The sequence below is a fragment of the Eulemur rufifrons genome, chromosome 27, assembly GCF_041146395.1.
Source record: "Eulemur rufifrons isolate Redbay chromosome 27, OSU_ERuf_1, whole genome shotgun sequence".
NCBI lineage: Eukaryota > Metazoa > Chordata > Mammalia > Primates > Lemuridae > Eulemur > Eulemur rufifrons.
This window is the reverse complement of record NC_091009.1, coordinates 15,289,206-15,301,378: the sequence shown is the minus strand read 5'-3', so window position 1 is coordinate 15,301,378 and position 12,173 is coordinate 15,289,206. Positions and strand designations below refer to the sequence as shown.

The 12,173-nt window shown below is 44.3% G+C and overlaps 1 protein-coding gene across 1 annotated transcript in view; it reads left to right on the top strand.

The window, feature by feature from the left end:
* LAMC1 (laminin subunit gamma 1) overlaps positions 1–12,173 on the top strand; it is a 112,231-nt gene that overhangs the window by 65,058 nt on the left and 35,000 nt on the right. The window contains exons 2-4 of the mRNA XM_069459741.1: positions 4,284–4,588; positions 8,760–8,890; positions 10,986–11,152. Coding sequence (XP_069315842.1) covers positions 4,284–4,588; positions 8,760–8,890; positions 10,986–11,152 — 603 coding nt within the window. The remainder of the gene's footprint in view (positions 1–4,283; positions 4,589–8,759; positions 8,891–10,985; positions 11,153–12,173) is intronic.

The following is a 12,173-nucleotide window of genomic DNA, read 5'->3' as shown; positions in this document are numbered from 1 at the left end:
AGTCTTGTTTCCCAGCCTGTATTTTCAGCCTTTGCCTCTCTCCTGACTTGAGCACAGCAGCATTTGATTTGATTACACGGTCATCTCTCCTATCTGAAAAATGAAAAGGAAAAACAGAAATATTTCCTTGACCCTATATCTCCTCCAAGTATCATCTCCTCCTCCTCCCCCCGCCCCTTTAGCCAGATGTCACAGCAGGTGGCCTGCACTCGCTGTGTCTACCTGCCGTCCATGTCCATCCTCGATGCCAGCCGCTGGGTCTGGCCCTGGGAGCTGCTTTCGGTGCAGCAGTGACCTCTTTGTGGCTCGAAGCTCACGGACGCTTCTTGATCATTACCTAACTTGACTTAGCCGGCAGATTTTAACACCATTGATTCTTCCCTCCTCAAAAGCTTCTTTTCTTGGCTTCTGTGGTATTTGTACTCTTACTTGCCCTCCTCCCCGGCTGCCCCTTCACGGCCTCCTTTGCAATCTTGTCTTGCTCTGTGTGTGCTTCAGAGGTTGCTGCTTCTCAGGGTGATCTCAAAGGTCAGTCTCTTCTCACGCAGCACTCTTGTCTCATTGGTCTCCACCATACCCAAATCTTCCACGTCCATCTGCATGCTAATGAATCCCAGATGTCTCTGTCTACCACGGAGTTCTGTCTCGGCCCTTAAGGCTGCTCACACCCAGCTCCCTGCAGACATCAGTCATTTCCTCTTGTATAGATGACCTGCAGACACCTCGCAACTAGTGTGTCTGCAGTTGGACTCGTCTCCTCATCCTGCCTCTGCCTCCAGCCCTGCCTAATTGCCCCTGCTCTCGTTTCAGTGGACGGTCCTACTCTGCACGGGGCTGTGTTTAAGCTAGAAAGCTGAGTTACACTTAATCATACACCTCATGGAATGAGAAAAAGAATCTTTGACCATGAATTTGTGTGCTAATAGGGGTCCTTCAAAAGTGGCTCCAGTCCCCCACATACTCTACCACTTCCCAGTTACTATTGATGCCAGCTTCCCACACCTCACTCAAATCCAGCCATTTCCCTCCATCCCACCATTCCCTGTTCTTAGTTCAGCCTCTGTCATCTCTCCTGGGTTACTGCTGCATCTTCTTAACCTCCCCACCTTCAGTCCTGCCCCTTCCAGCCTAACCTCCACACCGTGGCCAGAGTGGTCTTTCTAAAAATCGGGTCTGATCCTGTGTTTCCTGGTGCAGACCCTTCAGTGGCTGGCCATTGCGCCTGAGGTGAAGTTGCTTTTTCCCATGACCTCAGGCCTGGTGTGCTTTACTCTATTTACGCCATCTCCACCCACTGTCTCCAGTTCTAGCTGTCCTGTGCGACTCTGACTCCTGCAGCCATCACTCCTCTGTGTTCTCTGGGCTTGCATACATGCTCTTTCATCTGCCTGGACAACTGGTCCCTGCTTGCTTAGCTAATTCTAAGCATTCCTCACGTCTTGGATTTAGATGCCACTTCGTCTAGGAAGCATTTCTTGGCCTCGCAAATCTGGGTTAGGTGGACCTTCCTCCATGTTCCCCAAGCGTGATGCCTTTCCCCTGGCGTAGAATCATTGTGTGGAATTGCAGTTGCCTGTATCCACCGTGGGGCTGGCTGCAGCTCCGAGGCAGTGCGCGTGGCTGTCTTGCCGTGAGGAGGTGTGTGAGCCTCCGTACAGACTGCCACAGAGCCCCTTTGCCTCTTCCAACTGTGGCTTTAGGTTAGAATGAGAAGTGCGGCTCTGAAAATGAGGCTCAGCGTCAGTAAGGCCAGACCAGCACCGGAAGGTAGGCTGCTTCAGAGTTTAATTATATTATTGCAAAATTGCCTTCTGGACGTTTTTGTCACCCATGGCTCTGCATAGGTGGCTTCAAGTAGAGTGGCCATATATTCCCGTTTCTGTCCGAGCGTGGCTTTGTGGTGCAGATGTTGGTCTGGAACGCAGGATGGTCTGGTGCATTTTACCTTCGCTCCTTCGGTCCAGTCTGCTGCAGGCTGGGTTCCCAAAGAACAATGAGATGTCAGAGAGGTCGAGAGAGAAAGTAGAAAAGCAAGAGTAATCTGCAATCCACAGATTAGCGAGTAAGCCTCTGAACATCCCAAGCCACCTACTCCTGCGTAAAATCAAATTGTTTACCATTCTGGAATGTCTCAGATAGCGAGTCTCTGGAATGCCACAGATACTGCACTATAACCCCACCCTCATTCAAAGGTGGTCTTGACATTTTTGACACAATCAAGAGATACAGGGTAAACTTTCATTCTTTTAACGGGAGGTCTGTAAACTACATTTGTGTGACCTGTGTCCAGGCAAAACGTACTGCACCCGAGGTGGAAGATCTGTGTTACTGTAATATCCTTTGGCAACTGTGCCAGGTAGTCCCTGGAACAGTCAGACCCTTAGGTGTGATCGTATCCAGGATCCTAGTTCAGGAATTTTTTTCACAAGCTTTATTATAATGCCTTATATTTGTAGGTAGAGTTTTACAATTAATCGGGTATGTGCAGATCTTGGTTTGACCGTCCAACAGCTCTTGAGGTAGGTGGGGCAGAGAGTATTCCCATTGTCACAGAGGAGAAACTTGTGGAGCAGAAATCACGTAGCTAGTAAATGAAGGTGCCAAGGCCTGAACCCAGGTTTCAAAATGCCCAGTCCTGTGTCTTTCCATCATGCCACATGGCTTTTTGTTCAAGATCATATATGTATGAGTGTGTTTCATGTATATAGGGGAGAATTAATTAAACCTTTTCTAAGATCTAGACCATTTGAGAAATAGTCTGGTATGGTTCCTCATATCCAGCTGGAGAGTGAGTTGAGGAATGGAGCCAGGACACAGCTTACGTGGACTTTCTGCCCTTTCCCCCTGAGTTGGCCTCACCTGCGCAGCCCCAGATCCGCAGCAGGACAGCAGCAGGCCCAGCCCACATGGAGGCAGAGCTACTGTCTCGCACTGAGGAGTGCAGGAGAGGAGGGGGGACTTGGGCAGGCAGCCAGCCAGAGAGGTGGCTAAGGGGAGTCCAGGCCACACCATCACTCCTTGTCTCTTAGGCATGGGTGGGTGCAGGGAACTGGGAGAGTGGCAGAAGTCTCAGAGTGCAGGAATTCCTGTTCTGTGGGTTTTGTTAGGAGAGGGTTAGGTAGGTTCTTCCTGAGGAGTTAATTCACGTGGGGGGCGGGCCGGCGGGAAACTGTAAGCCTCTGAGTGTAAGGACCCCTTATGTCTAATGCAGCCTGTCCCCCCACATGTACAGCACGGGGCTGAGCATGTGGTGTGCCCAGCAAATACCTGTCGACCAAACTGTGATCTTCATTATAACAGAGAAGTAGCAAGTATAGATTTTGTCAGAGAGAGAGAGACCCACTGTGTGAATGAATGGTGCTCACGAACAGATGCACCTTATTGCTTTTACCCTCCTGAAGACGTGTTGGCTAGCAGCCAAGCCGTGCTGACCAGCAGACCACGCTCTGGTGATTGCAGGGAAGTGTCCGACCCAGTGACTCTCCTTTAGAGAGATGATAGATAGCCCATTGAGTCCTCCCTTTTCTTCCCTGATCAGAGCTCATTTCTTAGATACTCTATTTTGAACATATTCGGGCATAACCTCTTTAAACCTTTCTCCTTTTCTTGTTTTGTGTTTTTTTTTTTTTTCTGTCTCATTGTCTAGCTGCTGAAGGAGATTTTTTCCTTCTTTCCTATTCTGCTCTCCAACTCCATCTCTCAAACACATCCTTTTCTCTTTCTCAAATTTCTGTTTCTTAACCTGGTAGACAAGTGAAAGAATAGTACTGATAATATTCTTCCTGCATCAATAGTAACATTACAGTTAATAAAGGATAGGTTTTAAAAGTCTTGAAAGTGCCCAGAAGACCCATTAGGAAAGTCAGCACGTATTTGCTTTTGTATCTTTTAATTAAGCTTTTGCTGAAGTACCAGCATTAAGAATAAAAGTGCTTTTTATTAAATTTTTTGTTTTATTTAATAGTATAGGTACAGTATTAATATATGCTACTAGTTTTCATTGCAAACAAAATTTCAACAGTGCATGTCATGAGCAGACCTTTATGAGCCAACTTACGAACCCAGCTGTAATTTGTCATTTTATGGGAAAACACGCACTGTTTCCAGTTTTAGAATAGCCTTTTGGACATCATCAATATGTTGTGTGTTCTGGAGTCATCTTAATCTAATGTGTATAGCGTGATTTGTACCCTCTTTGTTAAGTTCCAAACCAAACTTGGAAAAGAGGGGGTTTCTTTGCTTTATACGTATGACTTATGAATTTCGATGTGTTTTTCCCACAGGAAAAGCTTTTGACATCACCTATGTACGCCTCAAGTTCCATACCAGCCGCCCGGAAAGCTTCGCCATTTACAAGCGCACGAGGGAGGATGGGCCCTGGACTCCTTACCAGTACTACAGCGGCTCCTGCGAGAACACCTACTCGAAGGCCAACCGCGGCTTCATCAGGACGGGAGGGGACGAGCAGCAGGCCTTGTGCACTGACGAATTCAGTGACATTTCTCCCCTGACGGGGGGCAACGTGGCCTTTTCCACCCTGGAAGGAAGGCCCAGCGCCTACAACTTTGACAACAGCCCCGTGCTGCAGGTAGGCTCTCCCTGGGTGGCTCGGGGCCAGTTAGTTCTGCCGGGAACTAGGTGTGGGAGGATCATTGCAGAGGGGCTGGAGTCCCACTTCCGAGGGGAGGGATCGGAGTAGAATCTACTTCAGCACCACAACAGCTGGATTTTGTTCTGCTCTCCTGTGTGCTATTATTACAAGGTGAAAGAAAGTAATTTTGTTCCTACTGCCTGGTTGATGTTTGTTCTTATTTTCTTACACACTTGCAAATATATCCTGGGATGTAAACTTTATGCATTTTTTTAAAAAGTTGAATGATTTTAATTTTAGTCTTTGTACTTGAGGTTGAAACATTTTGCTTCTGACTTTTTGAAGAGGATGTTTTGGCCTAATCTACCCCATTTTCTTACACCTCTTCTCTGATTTGTCAAAATAAAAGTATTTTATAAAATAAGCAAGTGGGAACAATTGAAACAAGATATTTAAGAATGCCAACTTCCCTCATTATTGCACACGGGAATTTTGGCTGGGTTTGTCTGGCATTGTTGCCAATCCTTCTGAAGACTCCTCATTGCCTGAAAGGGTGTGTGTTAGTGACAGCATATTAATTTAGGGACCCATGGTATTGTGCTGAAGTATCAGGATAGAAACCATTCCCTGCTTAACAATAGAAAGAATTAAAGCTTTCTTTTTTCTCATGAATTCTATATGCATATTCCTTATACGCCGTAATGTAGAATTTTTATGTATTGCTCAGATTTCTGTGAACTTTTCCTGTGGAAAAACTAGTGAGCCTCATGCCCCACTCAGCACATTCACGCAGCATTGGAGACGCTGCTGTCATGTGGCTGAAGTCAACATCTAAGTGGGGAGTAGCCTGTGCTGATTGAGACAAAGGAGACTGGATGCGGTTTTTGAACGTTATGTTCATTTTATGAAAAGCTGTTGTGATTTCTAGATAGGAAGTCCCCCATTTTTCTGGACTTTCTTCTTTTCTATCTGCTTGTTCTTTCTCTCTGGAATTTATTATTATGTTCAAGGACTGTTTTTCTAATTTGGTTGTATGGTTTCGGACAGTGGCAAATGATGAGAATATATTTATCTGTGGGTCCATTTCCCGCCTTCCATTGTATTTCTGTAGGTTGCCGGGAGGTCATGAATGTGAAAGCACTCGGTAAACTCTGAGGTTATGGTGAGCAATGAGTATGTTTGCCAAGGCCTTTCAGAAACGTGTTTCTTGTAATGAGATAAAGGCATGTTCAAAATAAATGGCATAAAGAAGAATAGCTGGCCGGGCGCGGTGGCTCACGCCTGTAATCCTAGCTCTCTGGGAGGCCGAGGTGGGCGGATTGTTTGAGCTCAGGAGTTCAAGACCAGCCTGAGCAAGAGCGAGACCCCATCTCTACTAAAAATAGAAAGAAATGATATGGACAGCTAAAAATATATATATAAAAAAAAAAATTAGCCAGGCATGGTGGTGCATGCCTATAGTCCCAGCTACTCGGGAGGCTGAGACAGGAGGATCGCTTGAGCTCAGGAGTTTGAGGTTGCTGTGAGCTAGGCTGACGCCACGACACTCACTCTAGCCTGGGCAACAGAGTGAGACTCTGTCTCAAAAAAAAAAAAAAAAAAAAAGAATAGCTGATTTTGATAGGTGAAAAAGCAGAAGACTGAATGCCCCAGGGAGAGGTGATCTATTAATACAAATACTCTTTAAATTGGTCAGCCAGCAAACATTTGCCAGTCTTGTTTCTTCCTGCAGCAAATTATTGTATTATGTTTTCCTGTCCTGGAGAGGCAATAGTATAGTCAGTAGGAAAGAGAGTGATACAACTTTGTAACTGTAGTTTTCTGGCACTTTTGCTAACCGTATTCCTGGTCAGTCTGGCTTGATCAGTTTCCCCATCTGTAAGAATTTTGATGTTTGCTGCTCCTTAACGCTGTAGACACTGAGATTGCTGCATAGATTTGGGCAGTTGGTTTCATTATGTAGTAACATTAATTATGTGTCTCCGGATATAAGAGCTCTGGCTCTGATACCCAGTTGCCAAGGAGGTGGAACTGATTTGACTTTTAGCTGATCTGACAATGAGGAGAGGCAGGAGAGAGGCTGGCGTCCTCTCTTCCCATTGCTCCCTTGGCCTCCTTCCAGAAGCTTCAATCTCCCAGATGGGGGTGGAGACCATTCCTGGTTTCACTATATATGAGTAATGTATTGATCTGTAATAGTAATAATTAGCATTTATTATTGTCCTTACTATAGTGTGCTGAATGTGACAAGCACAGTTTTAAGCCTTTTAGATACAGTAATTCATTTAATCCTCACAGTAACTCTGTAAGGTAGATACTTTTATTATCTACATTTTATAGATGAGGAATCAGAGGCCCAGAAAGGATATCACTTGCCCCAAATCACACAGTTTTAAGTGGCAGAACTAGGATTCAGAAAAATCTAGCTCCATGTTCTGTCCTTCTTAAGGTGCGCATTATGAAAAAAATGGCTCAGCTTCAGCCTCTAAGAAGCTTTTATTCAAGGATAGCTGTGATAAAGACGAAGCCTATAGAAGATATAATAAGCATTAAAAACAGAGATATGATTAGCTATTTACAGACGACTAAAAGATTCCTACCGTTGTGGCCTTGAGTGGGAGTTGTTATTGGAGTTCCAAGTTTGGATACAGTGAAATCATCGTCTCTTCTCCTTTCTAATTATACTTGGAGGCTGCATGAAGATGAGCTTTTATGAGCTCTCCATGTTGTTCTATCTGCCAGGTGTTTGGCGTGGTTTAAGGCAGTGGTTCTTAATCAAGGTTGTGCCTCCCGGTCTCAGGTGGAGCCTTCTGGAAACACAGACGTCTGTGCCTCTGCAGTTGCTTTAGTCTCTGAAGGCGCTTCTGATGTGCAGTCACTAGGAAAGACTTAAAATGGAAACAGTGTCTTTGAGTAGTTGTACGTACTACACCACCCCAGTACTTAATGGTTTAATCCATGATTCTTACTTCTCGCGGTTCCGTGTTAGCCTCACCTGGCAGGTCAGCTCTCTGCCTCTGGTCTTCCGTCCTCAGGAGGCTGGGCCAGGCTTCTTCGTGTGGTGGCGGAAGTATTCCTGTGCACAAGCACTTACCGGGTCCCTGCTTGTGTCGCATTTGTCGATGTTCCCTCGGTGAAAACCCGTCACAACCCAAGCCTGGAGTCAGCATGGAGAGGGCCTGCTCAGGGTGTGGACTCTGGCAGACATCATTCATTGGGATCATTATTATAACAGTCTACCACACGTGTAATCTTCTGGCTAAAATTAGCTCCATGAAAGGGCATTTATTGTAAGGGCTCAGATCTCATAAAACCTGGGGAAAAAGTGTGCAACCCCCATTCTTGTCCTCTGCCATCATGATAGACCCACCAGCTTGATCAGTTGTGGTTTCTTCCAGTTCATTCATTCACTCAGCAAATACTATTTGCACACCTACTATAGACTAAACCCTAGGGAAACCACAGTGGACAAAACAGACAAGAATTTCCTGCCCTTCTGGTGCTTACATTGTGATGAGGGAGGGGCAGGTGTGTGTGTGGAAACAGACAAAAAGCAGGAAAGGGAAATAGGGAGTTGGGAGGGATAGCAATTTTAGATGGGGTGGCCAGGGAAGATGTCACAAAGAGGGTTGTATTTGGGAAGGGTCCAGACAAACACAGACTGCGTCTCATTGGTTCAGGCCAGTGTACTCGGGTATCTCCCCCAGATCTGTCGGTGGTGGGTCTGCAGGAGGGAGAGATGGTGCAGAGTAGCCACGACCAGCGTATCTGATGCAGGTGTGCTGCTCCATGAGCTCTGAGCTGGTTTTCCGTCTGGATGTGGGTGTGGGTGCAGGATGGGGAGACGGGATGTGTGTGCCGGGTACCTAATGTATGCTAGGCATCATATGTGTCATTTAAGCCTCTCGACCACCTTTTGAAGAAACTAGTATTATTCTTGCTTCCGAGACTCAGAGTAGTAAAGTAACAACTTAGACCAAAGAAGGAAGAGTTAAAGAGGAGAAAAACATTAAGAAATTAAAGAAGTCATTGAATATTATAATAGATTTAGTGCTAGAAGGGGACATAAGTTAAATGATACAGTAACTAGAACATTTTGTGACGTTTGTGTCCCCCGTCTTCAGTCCCTCTGCTTCTCTGTTACGTTTCTGTTTCTGCTTCCTGACAGGAATGGGTAACTGCCACTGACATCAGAGTGACCCTCAATCGCCTAAACACTTTTGGAGATGAAGTGTTTAATGACCCCAAAGTTCTCAAGTCCTATTACTATGCTATCTCCGATTTCGCTGTGGGCGGCAGGTAAGTAAACTATTGAATCAGCCTTAAAAGTGATTGGAGCTTTGTTGTAGAAGCGAATTAGCAAGTTGTTTACAACTGTATTAATACTGTTGTTAGACTTTTTCTTTACCAAGGGCAGGAGCGGCAGTCCTTAGTGAGTGAGAAGGTATATCTGGAAAGATAGGCTAAAACCTAGAATATTTTTCTTGTCGGATCTTCTCCTTATTCTGGAAACGAAGCAAGTAGATTTTCCAAAACTGTCAAATCAACACACTTAGTGAATTCTTGTTGACCATTTAACTGCAAAGCTGTGAAGTTACTGAGGAGGGTAAGACTGACATCCTTTCAAGAAGCCCTGACTGTCTTGGACCTTACAAATGAACGGGGCAGTCGATGGGTAAGTATGTGAAAATTAAAATACTGGTAGTCACATGTTATACATAAAAAGATCAAGCAGCAGTAGAAAAGATGCCACATATCAAGAATGATACAGAATTGTCAGGCTAGGGAAGCAGATGGGATCTGAGCTGGGTCCTGAAAAACAGGTGGGATTTAAATAAGGAAGGAGGATGTCTGGGTTGGGTGCAAGAGGGGCGGGCATGTCATGAACAAAAGCTTAGAGATGGGAGAGTATAAACCTACTTAAGAAAAATCTCTGTATGAATTTGCAGAGTTGTAAATATGAAAGATAGTTTGATGGGCAGAGACCTTAGACAACATGCTACAAATCTTGGACTGACCTCCCTGTATTAGACTTTGAGGTCTCAAGAGCAGAAAAATTACTTTTGCATGTATTATTTTTGGTATGGGATTGATGCTCAGTAAAAGTTGATGGGAACTTTAATGAGAAATCAGGCGACATTTTTGGAGTAGGGCTGTGATATCAAAACAGTGGGTTAGGAAGATTAATGCGTAAGCAGGGTGAAAGTAGAGTACAAGTAAGAGAGTTCATGTTCCTGTTATGATGCCGGGTAGTCTACGTGTTAGGCAGCAAAACCCTGACGTCACTCTGGTGACAACAGAATGGAAAGGGACATACAGGTGCATTTTACTGTGAAGGAAGAGTTCTCAGAACTTTAGTCAAAGATGATTTTAAGGTTTAATGATCAGGAGAATGGTGGTGCCATTAACAAAATAAAGAAGATGAGCTAATTTGGGAGAGATGATGAATGTAGTTATAGACAGGTAAAATTTTAGGAGGATATCTAAGATTATGCAGCAAACATAAGAGCTTGGGAGAAGAATGAGAGCTGGAGATCTAAGTTTGGGACTCATCCGGGCACAACTGTAGATGATTCTGAGCTGGTTAAGTGTAGTATTAGATAGGTGGTTGAAGCCACGAAATGGATTGCTGTCTTTAAGGAAGCAAGTGAGAGGAATGTCAGGGCTCCACAGTGCACGTTAGTGTCCGTGGGAATTTCCATGAGTCCTTAGTTCATGGTCATACCTGCACCTAGGGAATCCTTCACACATAACCTGACTACTAGACACCCATATGGTGGTGGGGTAGCTAATGTGTCTCACCACCTTTAGATTGGAATACTTTAACATCATTATGGCGGGTCATTGCTGACATTTATTGACTTACGTGCCTGTGCAATCCTGAGCACACAAACAAGGCAACTCCTTGGTCTTCCCAATAGCCCTACAAAATTGGCATTATCATCATTCCTGTTTTGCGGGTGAGGAACAGAGGTTGAGTTATTACACTGGTACGTGACAGGGAAGGGTTTCATGCTAGGCAGCCTGGCTTCAGGGCACACACTTTCCTAAACCACCACACTCTGCTGCCTCTTGACACACATGTTTGTCTCCAGGAATTAATCCTATAGATATCCTCAGAAATTATTAGGGACTTTCTTCTCATGTCTGGCTGATACTCCATCCTTTGTTAAATAAAGCTACCTTTTTGTTTGTTTAATTTTTTTTCATCCCTGAAAATTCAAACAGCCATTACTTAGTCTTACTCAGTTGCTGAGTTTATACTTCTGAATGATAAAACTCAAAAATGTTCTTGGGTTGTTTTCAGTTCTCTGTGTACATAGTTTTTCTGTGTACATGCATTCCTGGGACTTCGCAGCAGTTCCATTCTTTGGAGTGTCTCTTCTCTCCCCAGGTGTAAATGTAATGGACATGCCAGCGAGTGTATGAAGAACGAATTCGACAAGCTGGTGTGTAATTGCAAACATAATACGTACGGAGTAGACTGTGAGAAGTGTCTTCCTTTCTTCAATGACCGGCCATGGAGGAGGGCAACGGCTGAGAGTGCCAGTGAATGCCTGCGTGAGTGCCCCTTGGTGTCAGTCTGCTCTGTTGCTGTGCTAAGGACTTCCGAGGGTGAAAGGAAGGAATGGGTGCCTTCCTTTTATTCCTCCTTGAAAAGAAAGCTTCGAGAGGCCATGCTTTTTTGCATAGTTTGAGAGAATAAAACAGTAAACTGCATGCATGTCAGAGGAAAATCATAGATGAAGGCAATTGGCTGTAAAGGTAAACTGTGCTGGGTTTGTGTTTCCTTCAGGAACACACGTGCCAGGGTGAGAGGAGCATCTTCAAGGTGTGGAAATCTGTGTAGATCCAAATCCTGGGCCAGTGCAGCCTACTCTAGAATATGGTTTCTCTAGTCTTGTCTTTGTTGCCCTTTAAAACCTTCTTCCTACTCATTTACTCAGGCAGCCAAGGTCATTGATTAACATGTGTCAGGTACAATGAGTTCTAGGCTAAGACTGCCATTCAAAAATTGTTTCTCAAAATATTTTTCCTTTATCTTATTAAAAAGTGCAATGAGGAGAATTTTCCCACTCTTCCCATGGAGAGGAGGGTGACTTTGGGAGGAAGATTAGGTCCTAATATTTCTAGAAAAGGGTAAACCAAAAAAGATAATACATTATTTATCCCTTCATAATGCCATGGTTTATTCTGAACAGATAAAGAAATCTCAGGAGAAAGGAATCATGATTTGCCAAGGACTTAACAATAAAACTTTTAAAGCAGCTATAAGTTTCTTATGTCCTTACAAATATTCTTTATTGCACTCTCTTAAAAATAAAGGGAATAAGAAAAAAGACACTGTGAACTTGCAGAAATTATTGGCAGAAACCTTGAGAAGGGACCACTACCTTTATTCATGACTATTTCCATTGAGCTACCTAGAGCAGATTTTCTTATTCATTTTTTCTTTCCCTCAACAAATCCGAGATTTGCAAATAAAATTTACAGCCTCCTCTAGCATTCGGAAGCACTTACTTGAGCTTCTTTAATTCCATTGCTGAACTGTAATATCCGGTGTTAGAAGCTATATGATAAA